The sequence below is a fragment of the Merops nubicus genome, unplaced genomic scaffold, assembly GCF_000691845.1.
Source record: "Merops nubicus isolate BGI_N331 unplaced genomic scaffold, ASM69184v1 scaffold2778, whole genome shotgun sequence".
Classification (NCBI taxonomy): Eukaryota; Metazoa; Chordata; class Aves; order Coraciiformes; family Meropidae; genus Merops; species Merops nubicus.
In genome coordinates, this window is record NW_008623483.1 from 16,625 (window position 1) to 33,920 (window position 17,296).

General features: G+C 40.1%; 1 protein-coding gene across 1 annotated transcript in view; it reads left to right on the forward strand.

Moving 5' to 3' along the window:
• LOC103777509 (nesprin-2-like) overlaps positions 1–14,635 on the forward strand; it is a gene marked incomplete at its 3' end in the record, with an annotated part of 29,847 nt that extends 15,212 nt beyond the window's left edge. The window contains exons 8-21 of the mRNA XM_008945062.1: positions 439–539; positions 1,312–1,413; positions 2,185–2,322; positions 3,186–3,350; positions 5,142–5,233; positions 5,934–6,090; positions 7,345–7,441; positions 7,607–7,794; positions 7,960–8,124; positions 10,772–10,945; positions 12,294–12,452; positions 12,651–12,824; positions 14,302–14,436; positions 14,597–14,635. Coding sequence (XP_008943310.1) covers positions 439–539; positions 1,312–1,413; positions 2,185–2,322; positions 3,186–3,350; positions 5,142–5,233; positions 5,934–6,090; positions 7,345–7,441; positions 7,607–7,794; positions 7,960–8,124; positions 10,772–10,945; positions 12,294–12,452; positions 12,651–12,824; positions 14,302–14,436; positions 14,597–14,635 — 1,886 coding nt within the window. The remainder of the gene's footprint in view (positions 1–438; positions 540–1,311; positions 1,414–2,184; positions 2,323–3,185; positions 3,351–5,141; positions 5,234–5,933; positions 6,091–7,344; positions 7,442–7,606; positions 7,795–7,959; positions 8,125–10,771; positions 10,946–12,293; positions 12,453–12,650; positions 12,825–14,301; positions 14,437–14,596) is intronic.
• Positions 14,636–17,296: the final 2,661 nt, after the last annotated feature.

Genomic DNA, 17,296 nt, shown 5'->3' on the forward strand with positions numbered 1-17,296 from the left:
ATCTTTCTTATCAGATAATCCTGTATGTGTTGATTTGTGATACAGGAAAAACTAAGACTGTGCTTAAGTTTGAAATGGAACATTGATCTTTACTGTAATGCTTAAACTTGAGGTTCTTTATTTTATAACACTGACTGTACTTAGGATTTGCAGGATATTTGAATTAGCAAATGCAGGAACAATATGCAGAAAAAAGAATATGAAACTTCCCCGTTCTTGGGAGCAACTTTTTCATTAGATAATCATGTTACATTAAAATATTCCCAAGGAAAAAAATGTTCATTACATATTAATTTCTGTTAATGCTATGTTAAGTGTATTGCTGCAAAATAAGCATGTTTATGGTAATGTGTTTTAATAAGTGCAGTATAGCGTGTAATTATGTGATCAGGCCTAGAAGGCTGCATAATTATGTAAATGGTGTATTGGCTTTTGTAGATGTTGACATCATGAATCCGGATGAAAAATCAATCATGACTTATGTGGCTCAGTTTTTGCAATACTCTAGGAATTTGTGTGAGTCTGAAGAAGACATGCAGGTACGTCATGCAGCTTATCACTGAGGTGTTCTGCAGTGAATGTGCATCATGGATGCCAAGAACATCAGTACTTCCTTTGCCCTGTTTATAACCTCACACAGTAACAGCTAGATGGCAGATCCTCTGATTCAGCCTTTGACAGGCCTGAACTGACCTGAACTTTCTGATGGTCCAGTATGGTTGTCAAGACTCAGTGTGATAGATTTTTGATGGTACAGGTGGAATTGCTGTGCAGGTTGCCTTGATTTTTTCACTTAACTATTATAGAGGACATCTTCAAGCCTGGTTGTCTTCATGTGTGCTATGAAGTCTGTAGGTAAATACTGGGGTAGAGGCAGACAGATTTGCTAAATGTGGAGAACAACCATCTTTAAATTCAACAGCTACCATGTAAAGTGGACAGAATTTCTCTCACAGATCGCACTGGTTAGAAAACCAAGTTTTCTGTCCTCTGTATTCTCCTTCTGAAAGTTTGTGTATTAGTTGGTTATTCACATATCTCCATCCTGATAATCTCTTTCCACTAGGACTGCAGTCAGACTCCTCTTTTAAGCTGCCTTCTTATATCCAGGTGCCAGGTTTAAAACTTCAGCCTGGTTCTGTCATAATGCCTGACCCAAAATTCATTAGAGTCCCCAGGAATTACTATTGGTTTTTCAATAGCTTTGAACGGGATTTGTCATGTGCTCCATGTGTGTTGTTTTATGGCACAATGTAAATTAAAACAAGGCTTGCAAAATGGAAAAATGAAATTTTCTGCTCTAATTACCAGGAAAAAGTAAGGGAGGCCCTGAGCTGGTTGGCTGCACAGGAGAAGAAGTTAGCAAAGTTGCTGATTGACACAGAGAATGAAACGTATTACCAGAAATACAAAGTAAGTTGCATTTCATATTTAACAGTTTCTGCAAAAATAAGCTGTTTCTGGGAATATTTTAAATAGTTTTCATCTTCATTTCCTAAATTGAAGCGTTAAATAAACTTTTAACAAGAGTTGGAAATCTGACAGTGAATTTGGTAAATGCCCTCATATAATTGAGAGAAGGGCAGGATAAAATTATTTTTGTTAGGAAAAAAGTACATGCTGCTTGGTTTCTGAGGAGAGCATGGTTGGTTTTTTTTTTTTTGGAGAGAATGAAGTAGTGTCTTTTAATTAATTTCCATAGTTAAAGACCTGGACAAGTTTCAAGCACACAGGCCCTTTACAGCATTACCTTTGCCATTTCTGTGATAAAAACCGTAGGTTTTACCTGTCTAATGTTGTAGAGGTGTAGTCAAAATCTTGGCTATAGACAGTGCTGAAATAAAATTTCCTTTGTTTCATATTTAGCCAGAGTTTGTCATAAAATGGCCCATGGGGGACTGTGAGCGGAGGAGTTGTCATGTTGTCTTGGTGGGAGGGGAGAACTATGTCTGACAGGACTGACATTATATGAAATACAGAGTTTGGTGGGAATAGCACCTGTAATTTCCAACCCAAATATAGCCTGGAGTCAAGCATGCCTCTTCCCTGCTACCTTGCTTTTCCATGCATCACACCCTTTGAAGTTAATGGAAGTCATACCAGTGTGTTCAAAGGCAGTACTTGGCTCTATGAGCTTCCATCTAAAATCTCCTTCTATGAATTACTCTTCCTTTTTATCCCTAGGAAATGATGTCATTTATGGAAGCATTTAACCAAGAAAAGAAACCCTTTCTGCCTGTGTTGTCATCAAAAATAAGAGACGCCGAGCTGAGCAAAGGCCATCAGCAGATGAGAGAAGAGTGGGACAAACTGATCTCTCAGGTCAGAGACATTTGTAGCTCACCTCATTACCAGTGTGAGTGTGTTTGTTGAAGAAGCCTGAGTTTACCCTGGGAACTTGCACTGGGAAAAGTGGGGAGGTGAAAGAGACATTGACCCTGAACCTGAAGTCCAGACAAAGCGAGTGGTGTAGAGTGTCCAAGAGGAGGCAGAAGGTGACTGTGCATTACCCTACTCCCTCCTGAGCCTCAGGACTCTGAGATGGCTGCAAAAAATAGCCTGCATCTGGTTATCTTTGAGCACTCCTCTGATGGAAGTTTTTATCCCATTTGTGTTTAAAACATTCTTTTGGTACATAATTGTGGCTCAGATAATGATGCAGCTGGAAGAAGTGTGTTAATATATTATTTCCGGTGGCATGAAGTTGCTGTAGTGAGATCTCATTGGCCAGTGCTTTGTGATGAGGTTGGCTGTGTCCTCTCCCTCTGCTACAAGTGGGGACGTACTGGGCCTTGCTGGTAACTGCTCTTTCTGGAAGAGTTTCCCTCTCAGCCCCATGATGGAGAGCTGTCCAGAGCATTCCTGTTTCCCCTCTATTTTGCAGCTGGCTTACTATAAATTTCCCTGTTGCTGGGCCTTAAACTGGTCACCAGCTTGTAACTGCCAAATTCTCTGTAGTGTTACAGAGATTACAGGCTGGGAGACAAACCTGGGTCTCAGGTAAATGTAGCTGAATTGCAGCTGACTTCACTGGAAGCTCCTTTTCTGAATGGTGACAGGTGTTGGTTTGTTGTATTTTTTTTTCTGGGGTATGTAGAACATCATCTTATGGAGCCTTTATCAGTACCTTGGAGATGGGGAAGAAAATAACAGTGAGAAATTTAATCACACATTTCCTTTTTAAGATTAATGACTGGAAAGCAAAGCTGGACCAGATGCTGCCCTCCCCTCTGGACATCATTGAGGCTTGGCTTCAGGAGGTGGAACGTCTGCAGGCAGAAGATTTGCCTGATGTGCAGGACCCATTTGAAGCAATGTCTGTCTTCAGAGGAATAATTGTAACATTTAAGGTATGCTGATCACAAAGGAACATTCTGCTTCAGTCTGACCTAGCAAAGCACTTGTTATGGAATTGGTATTTGACATTTTAGGAAGTGGTGTGGGTATGTTTATCTTCTGAAGATGAAAAGCTCTTCTGAACATACCTTTGAACAATGATGAGTTTAATTAAATAACTGCATGAGACTGTATGGAAGGTTTCTGACTTCACTGGGGTGAGATTAAATTTGAGTCCTATCTGAATGAGTAAATTATTATATTCTTTTTATGTGGCTCCTGCAACTTGTTGTTTGTTAAGTAATAACAGAGTAATTACACCCTTATCTTTAAATCTTAAAATCTTAATGTATACATATTCAGAAAAGCAATTGAGCTCAGGGTTACATTCCAGTGAGTTCACAAAGTTTGTGTTTAAAGTTAAGTATTTGCTGAAATCACCCTGTAATTCCTTTTAAAGCAATGGGAGGTATTTTGATACCTGGGCACCATGGAAGTTATTTATTCTGATCTTGAAATCTTTACACTGATAGTAGTTTAAACATCCTTTTGAGTTTGAAGACTTTGAAAAGAGTTAGATAATGCTGTACTTGTATTTTTATGAGCAAGGGAGAAGTTGGATGCTTTTGTGACATGTCCTTAAAGAGAATTTGAAAGAGTGGGAAATAGAGGTTCTACAAGTGGCTTGATAACACCACTTTTTTTGTACTGTTGCTAGCCAGTTCCTGATACAAGAGATGGCTTTTTAACTGATAACAGCTTTGCCAGACTTTAGCCTTTTGATCCTATAATTTTTGTTCTTCAGCCTAAGTAGTTAAAGCATTTCTAAGAATGAGACAAGAACAGAGATGTTGTTCATTTAGGGGTTTATTTTCTCCCACTGAACACGTAGATAAAATAATTAAGTCCCTTAAGAAGCTGCAACCCAGGATACTTAATTTCTATCAAATCTCCTTTTCGTGATGGGAGGATATTCTGCTGAGAATTTTTCCCTTCTCCTTCCTCTGGTCAGTCCTTTTACTGTCTCATGTAGGGATCTTGTTGCCAAAGTAGTACATTATAATGGAATTTTTACTTTCTCTTAAGATCTAGGACATTACCCACCAATGCTCATAACTGAAGGCTTCCCCAGGATTTAGCCATTTCCATTAACATGCTTTGGGACAGGTTTTATGACACAGAAATGAACTTTTAGCATATTTCTTTATATGCCACTTATGAATATGCTTATATTCTGTGCGATGCATTTTATGTTTTAGTTTACATGAGGAATTTGGTGCTGAGATGTCCATAAAATATTCCCCAGTCGTGTGATACAGGCCATCAGAGGGTTAAGGTAATAAGCTATCAAGAGTAGTGTTAGATGGAAATTTATTGAGCAGTCAAATGAAGTATTAGGCAAGTGTGGCATAATAGGTTTATTCAACAGGTTTTGCTGTCAGTCTTTGCTAACACATAGCAGAGAAAGACTTAATATCCTAAAATGGTTGCAATGGCTCTTTTTTGTCCTAAAGATGATAGTGAAAGTGCAGAAAAAACTAATAGCTCAGGTAGTGTAGATTCATGTTCCTATTAAATGAGATGCACAGTGATAAGAGAAATCAGGTAGTACTGCATTAAATAGGCACTTTAGAAGGTGATGAGATAAATACTTTCATTGCACTCTAATAGGTAAAGACACTAGAAGACTATCTTGTGCTGACTAGCTCTTAATAGCTCTCACCCTCATGGCAGGTGACTTGCAGATGCCCCGATGAAATACTCTAGATGAAAAATAATGGCTTGCTATGTCTTTTTTTCCCTAGGACTTGATGGATTGTTTTGATTCACACTTGGACACCTTTCAATCATTTAAGAATGAAGATGAGAAGAATATGCCACTAGTCTTGCCTGAAAAGTTAGAGGAAATGAAAAGAAGGTTGTGATTCTCAAATCCCCTCTATTTTGGCTACATTGTGTTCTAGCTCTGCTATTCACTTGCTCTGCTACTCTGAACAAAGCACAAAATTTATCCCTGCCTTGCAGAAGAAGAGTGTTTTCCACCTAAGCACAGATTGACTGTCATGCAGAGCATGCAGGTTCACTCACTGGCCCAAAGAATGTCTAATTATGTGTAGAAAGTGGAGCTCATTAACAGGAACTTTTCAGGTGCTTTTTTCTGATGTGGATAGGAAACAACCCCTAGGAGTAGGAAACATGAATATTTTGAATGTAAAATTTTCTCTGGGGATGTGAATTGTCTAATTTTTAATTTTTACCTTCTAAAATTGCTGAGAGGTGGGGGTTGTGTAACCTCCATATTTCTGTTGGAGAATTTTTTAAAAAATGACCAGTGATTTGTGTCTAACATGAGACTCTGACATATAGATGACAGATGCCCCTATTCTGGGAATTTAAGGTTTTTCATAAATTGAGCAGTCAATATTAACTCAAAATTGTTGCTACTCAAAATAATGAACTGTTGTTACCTTAAAATTTTACTCCTGTCGTAACAAAATAATGTTAACATATATGTAATTCTTAGTTTTTAGACTAAAAAGTGTTATATATTAATACCTTCTCTATCCAGTGATTTTGGAACATTTCACTGTTTGCAGATTCAGCAATATTAATGTCACGAATTCCAGCACCTTTCTTGAATACCACTATGGACTGTGTTCAGCAATTGCCAAACAGGTTATGTTAAAGTTAAACATCTGGGACATGAAATATGGGACAAAAGAGTCTGTGGAATCACTGCTGGGAAATTGGAATGTAAGTTCAAAATATATGTATCACACACTGACAGTAATTCTTCTTCACCACCTCTCTGTCATTCAGTCTTGTGTCTGTCCTCATCTGAAGATACTACAGTAGCTGGTAGAAGCATAGCAGACTTGTGAGATCCGAGATTTAGGCGAAGAAGGCCAGGTGGACTTCTACAGAAGCTTCCTCCATGCCTTTCTGTTTTCTTCTGAATTAGAGTTCTTTCTTCAGTTTGAAGAAATAAAATGAGCTTTGACTGTAATCTTCCTCTCTGCCATTTTTTATTCTTTATTAGAAAGATTTCTTTCTTTCTAGACTTTTTATAGGGCCAGCAGTAGCAGCCTTTCCCTAACTCAAACCCTCTGGACTAGTTCAGTGGTTGCTATCTTCAGAAACAGCTGTTACCCATAGGGCTGGCTAGAGTTGCCTCTGCCTGAGTTTATTGATCCGGATGGTTTCATAAACACTTTACTGTCATGTTATGTCTACAACTGTGGTTCACGGTCTTTCTCAAGCTGATAGAATATAGAGCTTTCCCTAGTTCCAGGCTTGTTTCTTGCTCTCCTTCTTGTCCCATGATATGCAGTCCTGGCTGAGTGGTGGTGTGGTGGCCCAGATTTGTCACGGCCACGGGAGAGGTTGTTTTGTAGTCTGCTAGATAGGGTGTTTGCAGGACATTTGTAGGAGTGGGGAGCTCTGGGGCAAGATGCAGCTCAGACAGAGGGGGGCTGAGGATCAACTCTCCCACTCCCTGTGTGAATGTTCAAAGCACAAAGCACTGCTCTGCTCCCCTTTCTTCCTCTCTCACCCTTTCTATCCCCAGCTGGGACCTTGATCTGTGGCAGGAATTAGGCATGTCGATATTTCTGTGCATGCCTGGAAACCCACCTTTCACTTTCATAACTTTTTTGACTTGCATGACTAAATTCTGCCTGACTGGTTCTAGGTGCCATTTCTCAATATTGCTCTAGGGTCTTAACTCTTTGGAATTAAGAGCCCTAACTCATGCAGGGCTGTGACTCAGGCAATGGCATTAAGGAGTTAATATTCTCATTGAGGTTATGCTCTGCATATAGTAGAAAAACCAACAGGTCTGTTCCAGACTGAAGGGTGCAGATGAATTTCTAAATGGGCTTTGCTGAATTTGTTTAACGTGCAGGTTATAAGTTTATATTGAAAAGAAAATGTATCCCAAACTGTATTTGCTATTTAGTTTCATGTATGTTAGTGTTACCTGTGCCAATTACTTTTCACTTTGGGCAGAATTTCATTGAAGAAAAGAGACTTGAAATGCAACTAGAAACTGCTGTTCACATCTGTGAAGTTTTGAAAAACAAAACCATAAGCAATCGTGGCTTAGGTAAGTTTGTGCACATAAACTGATATGAAGACCTTTATTTTGAACTGGTGCACTACTGACAGTTTTATTTACCTTACACTTATGTTTTCTGGAAAATTACTGCTTCTGTGTAATTAACCTCTCTGTTGCCAAATGTGTAATGATATTCCCTGTTTGATGTCCTAGCTGAAGATCCTCAAGAAATTAGCAAACTTTTTAAGACAGTGGAGTTGAAGATTTCTATGTGCAGAGACTATATTTCCAATGTAAATAGTACCCTACAGAAAGTCCTGTCTTCCTGGAGAAATTATGCAGAAAACATCCATTTACTAAAGACATGGCTGGAAGAAAAACGAAATGAGCATCAAAAAGAGGTGTGTGGTTGGATTTCTCTTTGTAATGAGAGAGATACTTGGAAGCCCCCTGGAAGAAAAGTGTTATACATGACAGTGGTGGTGGTTGTTGCTTTTCTATTCCTCATTTTGGAAATAAACTTTCAACAGGGTTCTGCTTTAAATGATTTCAATGCCTCTGTCTAGATCCCTGCTGAGATCCTGGCAAAGTGGAATTCTGTTCACGGCTCCTTAAATGAAGCTGGAAACTATCTAATTGAAGTCAGCAAAGAGCAAGTTGGATCAAATATTGCCAAAGAGCTGAAGAAACTCAACAGGAGATGGGCTAAGTTCATCAAGAGGACACGCTTTGTAAGTGTACTAGTTTTATATGATTCTTGCCATGCAGCCTTCAAAGTCATATTTTCTAGACTTACCAGCTTGCTAATTGGAGATAAAGTCTTTCAGTCAAATCAAAATTGCCAGTTCTAAAAGAGGAACAGAGAATACACAGAAGTACCCCATTCTTAAGCCTTTGTCACTCAGTTAAATGTTCTTTATGACTTGATGGAAAATGTTCAACTTTTAAAATGGAAATTTTAAAACCATTTATAAAAGCAAATCTTGTTGCAGAGGAAAGCCTTTATTCAGTTTTAGAGATAGAATTGATCAATTTGGTAAGAGCTTGTGATCCTTTGATAAATTCTATAATCTCTGCCTTAGGTATTAGAAAATAATTATTGCTGCATAGATCTTTCTAGGGTTGTGCAACTTTACACCAGCTCATCTGACAGGTTTTTAGTCTGCTGTAAATTCCTATACAACCTGCTTAATATTATATATGTTACGTTTCCTAGAATGCTTTCACAAAAATGACATTTTCATTCTGCCTTGGAATATTAGAGCTCCTAATTTTCTAAGTTGAACCTTTTGTTGACATTTATGAAAGGTATTGATATGACAATAAACTGTGGTAAAAAATGACATTTTTGTCAGAGATGAGCTTAGTGAGAATGCAAGAAGGTCAAAGGAAATGTGTTCCCAAGTGTTTGGGAAGTCCAGAATTTCCTAGAAGAACCCTTAGTAAGAGATGCTTTTAGGAAACACATTCAGACAGCAGAGATAAAGGGCCTCTTGCACATTTACAAGGGCTTAAGGACTTCAAGAGTTATTTTTTCAGCGTTGCATTGGACATTATGGCTATAATAGATATCTTTTTTTTGTATATAGAAAGGCAAGATTGAATCATAGCATCGTAGAATGGCTTAGGTTGGAAGGGATCCTAGAGATCACCTAATTCAACCTCCCTGCCTTGGGCAGGGACACCTTTCAACTAGACCAGATTGCTCAAGGCCTCATCCAACCTGACCCTGAACATCTCCAGGGAGGGGCATCCACAACCTCTCTGGGCAACCTATTCCAGTGTCTCACCACCCTCCTACTGAAGAACTTCTTCCTAAGATCTAGTCTAAACCTACTCTCCCTCAGTTTAAAACCATTTCCCCTTGTCCTGTCATTGCACACTCTTGTGGAAAGTCCCTTTCCAGCCTTCCTGTAGGTTCCCTTCAGGTACTGGAAGGCAATTCTAAGATTCCCCCCTGGAGTCTTCTCTTCTCCAGGCTGAGCAATCCCAGTGCTCTCAGCCTGTCCTCATAGCAGAGCTTTGCCCTGTGACTCCCAGTACCATTAAAGTGTTAGCACACTCCCTGGTCTGGATTTGACCAGTGCCAGCTCTTTTCTCTTGGACGATTCCCCGGCGTGGCCTGGGGGGTGCTGCAGCCCAGGAGTTAGTCTCTGTAACAGCGTGGCTGTGGCTGCTTGCCTATAGAGGAAGGAGTGGCCATAGGGGCACAGGCCGTGCTGTCCCCCTGCTCCCAGAACTCAGAGAACTAAGCCTCACACTGTTTCTCTCAGTGCTGTTTCATGCCCTCATCCATGACATAGGCAGTGGGATCGAGGGCACCCTCAGGAGGTTTGCAGATGACACCAAGCTGGGTGGTGCAGCTGACATGCCCGAGGGATGGGATGACATCCAGAGGGATCTGGAGAAGCTTGAGCAATGGGCCTGTATGAACCTCATGAGGTTCAACAAGGCCAAGTGCAAGGTCCTGCACCTGTGTCAGGGCAATCCCTGGTGTCAGTGCAGGCTAGGGGATGAAGGGATTGAGAGCAGCCCTGGGGAGGATTTGGAGGTGCTGGTGGATGAAAATTTGGACATGAGCTGGCAACGTGAGCTTGCAGCCCAGAAGGCAAATCACTGTATCCTGGGCTGCATGAAAAGAAATGTGACCAGCAGGTTGAGAGAGATGATTTTGCCCCTCTGCTCTCTGCTGGTGAGACCCCACCTGCAGTGCTGCATCCAGCTCTGGTGTCCTCAGCACCGGGAAGACTTGGACCTGTTGGAGCAAGTCCAGAGGAAGCCAGAAAAACAATCCAAGGGCTGGAACACCTCTGCTGTGAAGCCAGGCTGAGGGAGTTTGGGTTCTTGAGCCTGGAGAAGTCAAGTCTCTGGGGAGATCTTGTGGCCTTTCAGCACTTAAAAGGGGCCTGTAAGAAGATGGGGACAAAAGTTTTAGCAGCATTGTTTGTGACGGGACAGGGGGGATGGTTTTAAACTAAAGAAGAGGAAATTTTAGCTAGATATATGGAAGAAAATTTTTACACTGAGGGTGGAGAGACACTGGCCCAGGTTGCCCAGAGAGGTGGTAGAAGCTCCATCCTTCGAAATATCACAGGTCAGATTGGGCAGGTCTCTGAGCAACCTGCTCTAGTTGAAGATGTCCCTGCTCTGTGCAGGCGGGTTGGACTGGGTAATCTTTCAAGGTACCTTCCAACCCAAACTAGTCTATGATTCTGTGATTATTTACCAATATGTTTGGCACTTATTTCTCCTTCAATCCCTACTAGGGGCAAAAGCTGGGAAGTAACCTAAGCAGTGACTGTATGTTGCAGGAAGGTAGGGAAGAGACCCATGAACAGATGACAAGAGTGAATGTCTTACCCTGCTCTTTTTTTATAGCTTGGTGAAGAGAGCACAGATGCTGCTGAAAAGGCGAGGGAGCTTCCAGGGAGCCTGGAGAAAATTGAAGAGGTCCTTGGAGGGGTGGAGAGCTGGGCAGCAGAGACTGGATGCCTGCTTAGTGAGATCGGTCATGATGGTGCTGTGGAACCTGAGATGGAGGAGCATTTGCAGGTGAAATTGGAAATAGACTGTTTAAAATACTTGCTCATCAGATTCTCATCTTGCAGCGTGGATTTGTGGCTGGGTAAAATGAGGCATCATCAGTGAAGCAGAAATGAACATGGATTTTTTGCTGTAATGCTGGCAAAATGTCAAGGCAATGCTAGTGTTTTGTTGTTATTTCTCAGGATGGCTCCCAGATGAGCTATAAATTGCTTTTCTAACGTCAGTGTGTCCAGGTGACAAGCAGGTGCCAATGAAGTGTTGTTGGTGCCACTGATCAGCAGCTTGATCCTGAATTATATGAATTACCCCCTGTCCTGAACAGTGTTTGCAGCAGGCCAAAACTTTGCACAGTACCAAACTGAGAATTCCCCTTGGCCATACAGTGCTTTCTGTCATCTACCCTCCAGTGCAGGGAGAAGGTTTGGGACACCTTAGCTGTATTCAAGGCTTACCTGTCAAAATTTTCAGCAGCATACTGGGTACTTAGAGCATCTCAGCCTATAGGCATTTGCCTTCTTGCACTGTGTTTAGTTGTCAGGAGTGTGAGCCTATTAAAATAATCTATTTGTCTTTTTGTAATTGTGGGCACATGTTTATAAAGCAAGCCTTACTTTTTCAGTGTGACACTAGTTTGTTAAAAACAATGAAGTAACAAAAGACACCCTTCTTTAGAAGCTGAAATACAGCTTCTAAAAACATGACTAATGTCATGTCTCCATGTCTGTGAGCAGAAGAGATCAGGTTGCTTATTACCTGTGGTACAATAGGTTGAGATCCAGAATAAAGCACTGATTATCATTGGAAGAATGCAAATTGACAGCTTCAAACAGGAGAACATGTTGAATATTCATGGATCAAAACAGTTCTCATAACAACATTTCGTGATAAATATTCAAACATGGCACTCTACTTTTGCATGCAAAATTCTCCACTGCTTCCTGCCTCTTAGTACTGAATACCACAAGAAAATCTGAGCCTTGATATCTGCTTACTTTTGGATGACTTCATGATCAGACAATTAATATCCAAATGTGTGGTTTGTACGTTCATTTGGAAAGCTGTCTGGATAGGAGAAAGTGTTGGAAAAAATACTTCTAATTGGCTATGAGGCAAAGACATGGGAGGTATCACATTGACAGAAAGACTGCTTCAAGAACCAGAATCCCCTGTGGATGGCAGCACATTTCTTTCTCTTTACACAGAGATTTTGCAGAGCAATTCACTGACCATAATTGAAATATAAGACTTTTCTTTGACTAAATATTGACCATCCATTATCAATGCTGGCTTTTTTCATTCAGTGTGTTTAAACAGACAGACATAAATACTGTTTTAATGCTTTTCACTCAACCAGAGCTTGGCTGCAAGGGGAACCTCATGCCAGGAACAAGTAGTGGCAGCAGAAGAGATATTGCAATCTCTGATGAAAAATGTTTCAAGTGAGTTGTCCCAACAGCATTCTCACACCATGGGGCTGCAGGCACGAATTAAAGAAGCCAGAGACAGAATAGAGGTATTCCTTTTTTATTGTTACTGTATTTTATGTTTTGTACTGTTGGAATCAGTCTCCCAGACTCTTACCAGGACAAAATGTAGAAGACTTCAAAGATCAGTACTTCAACTCAAAAAACTTGAGTGATGTTATGAAGCAATACTTTTATGTAGTTACTGGCACTCAGGCATGTTCTGAAGAGAGTCTCTTTCTTCCAAGGCTGTCTTGGGTGACGTGAACAACATCTTGTCCAAATCTGAGAAGACACTCTCAGAGAAGGAGGCTTTACTCAATTTTGAAGAATCCCAGAAAGAACTTGAGGCCTCCATTTCAAAGGCTGTGCAACTTATCAGTCAAAAATTAAGCCCTGAAGAATTTATTTCAAAATATGAGGTGAGTTTGTTTTCTGAGCTAGCTGAATTTGAGTATTTCTTAGTGCTGTTTAATTTGTAAAAGCCTGAGGCACCGCAGTGAGAAAAATACAAGATTTTTTTTTTTCTTTTTGTGATGTTTGAGAATCCTGTTTTCCCTGGTGGGTGGAACTCTCAGATCTGAAGGGAGGAGTATGTGCTAGCCTGGACTATGCCCAGCTTCACCCCCAGGGGCAGGCTGGAATGAGAAGAGGTGAAGACCTGTTCGTTCTGGCACGTGGCAGTGGCCATCTTAGGATTTGGGCCTGTTCTCCAAACTCATTCCCTGCCTTCATCCACACCTAAGAACTACCTTGTTACCCCTGTAATCTTTTTACCCCGTTAATCCTTACCCTTCTTCCTTTCTGTTCCCTGTTAAATAATAGATTTCATTTTTAATTAACTTCCAATGGGTGCAAAGCCTCCATTACCCCTGCCTTCTTTTGTTTATCTCTTGACCTGGGAAAGCAAAGGGATAGGGAAGGGGGAACACAAATTCTGCTCTGTGGGGTCTGCCCTGAGCCCTCTAAACAGAGACACTTTGGTAGTTATTAATGCTTTTCTCAGCTTTTTGATTTAGCATATGTTTATTAACTTGGCAGACAGCTTGAACGAAGAAATATAAACTTGTATGGCAGTTTATTCAGTGCTCTGTTTTAACTGAAATTACTCCATCATCCCATCAGAATTCACCAGGTTCTGAACTACAGCCTTTTTTTTTTTCCTGATTAATGATTAAGATTCCCATCAAGAATTGCATACCTGAGTTCTTGGAAAAGTTTTTAAAGCATGATGAAAAGTACTGAATCTCCTCTTTCTTCCAGTGGTAAAGGAAGTATCCAATTGCAAAATCTGGATCTCTTAAGGGGATCCTTAGTGAGGTGTCAACCCGGGACATCTGTGTGGTCTGCGTGCTATGTTAGTGCTTGGACTTAATGATTTTAAAGGTCTTTTCCATCCTAAATGATTCTATGACTCTGTATTCCCTAGAAATCATGGAATTGTATAGGTTTGAAAAAACCTTCTAGATCATCAAGTCCAACCATAACCTAAGTCTATCAAGTCCACTGATAAACCATGTCCCCAAGCACCATATCTACATGACTTTTAAACATGTCCAGGGACAGCGAATCCACCAGTCCCCTGGGCAGCCTGGTAAGCCTGTTAAATGATGCAAAATTCAGGGACCTTGATCTATCTTCTTTGCTACTAAATTTGCCTGTAAAAGAGAAATTACAATAACATCAGCTTTTCTCCAAAAAGCATACACTGATACATTGTCTGTAACCTTTTGCAGATATGCAGGGGTGGAGCATGCCCTCATACTCACCCATGTAAGGGCCACCACAGCAATGTATACATGCTTTATGCAAGCAGTCTTATGCTACTGTCATAATTTTATTAGGCAAATAAGCTACATTCAGTTCTGTTTATTTTTAATTATGACACTTTTCTTGCAGCAAACTTTTCATGCTCTGGACAATAAAGTTCTTGACAAATTTTTGAAAGCAGCTGAACAACTGAAAAATATTTCATCTGATCACGAAAAGCTGGTAGTGGAAGAAAAGAGTAAAGATGTTCGTAAAAGATGGGAGGTGAGATAATACAAGAAGGAGAATCCACTGTCTGTTCTCATTAGGCCTGGCATCTCTGAAAAGGAGTTTATTTTTTTGTCACAATATGTTCTGAGGCTTTTATTTACTTTGTACTGCTGTCTTACCATCTCACAGGGACAATGTGTTTTGAATTTTGCAGGCTGTTCGTCGTGAAATTATGTCCTATGTCCAACTCATAGTGGAAAGGGAAAAAAAGAAATTTAATGCAACTTTAAAAAAAATCAACAAGCAATTATGCAAAGAGAAGAAACTCCTAAGTATGGATAAAACCAAAGGGCTCATCAAGGAACATGAGGTACCTGCAACGCTCCTTTTCTGTTCACCTAGGTCTTTTTGTGAATGTTTTGTCTGTACTTTTTGTTCCTTTTAAGGTTCATTATTGCAACCTGTTTGTGGGACAGAGTACTTGTGCCATATGTTATGTAAACACAGAACAAAGAGGCCACCTAAAGCATTACTCTACCTTTTTTTGGCTGTAGATATTAGGCTCTTTGCAGACTTTTAGAATGAGGTCCTTGTTATGTGGAAGGTTTTGGTTTATTTTTTTTAAAGACAGCCTTGAAGCATTAAAACAAATTTAGCTGTGTGGAGTGTAAAAATAAGAAATGATTACATGTTCTGTGACTCCCTTTGCTTGTTATGGTTGCACAAATGGTGCTAGGTGCCTTCAGGTGAGAGTATCTTCTCACAGAGCAACAGCTCCACTTTACCTCTGCTTGTGCTCTATATAAATTAACCACAGAGTTAGACATAAGCCGTTCCTCTTTCACTTGCCAGGGTGATTTGTGGTGAATCTTGCATATTCCTTAAACATTGGGTTTACACTTCAATGTTTCTAGTATTTTCTTTCTTCTTCCTCTTTGAGATGCATTGTTGTCACCAGTTCACCCTTTATGAGGGTAAGAAATTGCTCTCCTGATGAAATTTTGGTCTTCACAGAATTCAGTGGAGTTTTAGTCTTTGCTTCCCCTGGGCTCATGTTCAGGAAATATTACGTATGGAAGAGCAGAGAGAAATAAGCATCTCAGGTGCATCCCTTCTGCTTATATTTTTGTTAAGAGTTTTAGTATTTCTTGATTTCACCCTAGAAAGTAAAATATTGGATGGGGAGTATTTAAAAGAATTCTCCAGTTCTCCATTTTCTGTATACAGCTGGATATGTATCTGATGTCAGTGTGAAGAGGACTTGGGACCAAAGTAACTGAAATTCTAGTAACGTAATGAATTTCAAAATCAAGGAAGAGTCAGTATAGTCTTCTGAATGCAACTGGGGAATATGCCAGAATACCTAATTTCTTTCCTGGCTCTATCTGAAAAAGAACCAAGGGGGAAATAAATGTTTCTCTCCTTGTTTGACAGCTTATGCTTTAAGTGCACTTGTCCAAGAAGACAATGGAAATAGAAGAAAATGTGTGAGAATAATTGCATATCCTCATGACAGTGACATGCATTTATTATATTGTTTTTCTTTGTTTAGACCTTTTTTTCACACGAAGGCAGCATGAGGGAACTTAACAAGTCATTAGAAGACCTTAAAATGCTGGGAAGACTATCAGAAGAAGCTGTCCCAGACATACAGACACTGGCTGCAGACTGTGAACAAAAGCTAGAAAAGCTTCAACAAACTGTTGCAGACACTTACATGGCCCTGCTGGCTCATGCTGGAAGAGGACAGTTGTCTAAGAGAGAGTGGGTGACTGAGTGCACAATGTGTTCTTGCTTCAAAGAAATCAGATATACAAATAGATTTTGTGCTATTGTGAATGTACTAGTAAAAGTATGTAACTATGTACATTACTATGGTTGACTGTACATTTACACATATAGTATTACATTTTATAAACTGACAAGTAAAATGTTTGATTACTCTTCATTACAGCTATACTAGTTCTAATCTTTAGCCAGGATTTCTTTTTTTTCATTTGTATTTCTTATTTTGATCTTAAACTGAAGTATCTTTTAAACCATAGGAGCTCCATTGTTCCTTCTGAGAACAGAGAAAAGCCTGGTTCTTCTCAACAAATTGATATCTGTTCAGTACAGGAGGTAAGAAGTCCATACTTACTGTTAGAAAACAGTGCTCTGGCTAGGGAGGTCATGGGCAAAAGGAAAAACTGATCATTTCTGTTACTACTCTTATTGTGGTATGACCTGAGGCCTCTGGTCAGACATCAAAAATCCATTGGTTGCATTAAAATTTTAAAAATAGCTTGCAGGGAACAGCACTAGGCATCCCAAAGAGATGTGAGCCTCCAGCCTTGCACTGTATTTTGCTGAAGAGTCATTTTCAGCTGAGAGGGTCTTGCATGAAGCTGTGTTCAACTGCAAATCCCATGTAGCATCCCAGTAATTTGAACAAGTTTCAGAAGATGGGGAAAGGAAAAATAGTGAAGAGTTGGAGGCATTTGCTTTACAAAAATACAGGGAAATCCAGAACACATGCATCTTCTTAGAAATCACTTCAGAGAGACAAGATACTGTGGTTCATAATTTGGATGCCACAGAAGATGTCTCATTTAGGGTAAACATTCATGCAAGAAAGGCTGCAGAAAGCTCATTGGCCTCCAGACTGGTGGTTTATAGGAAGGGACCCACTGCTTTTACATGAAGTTTGAAGACATGTAGGAATTGGCTATTACAAAGTGAGATCTCTTGTAAGGTGTGGTGGTTTAAACCACTTTTATTGTTCAGGGGCAGGTTCAGCAAAGGTGACGGAAAACTGAACAAAATCAGCAGCAAATAAACAGTTTATTACAAAAAGGGTTGAACAGGGAAAGGCGGGATACCCCAAAGGGACCCCAAAATTATACTGAGAAATGTGGTGACAAGTATGGAAAGA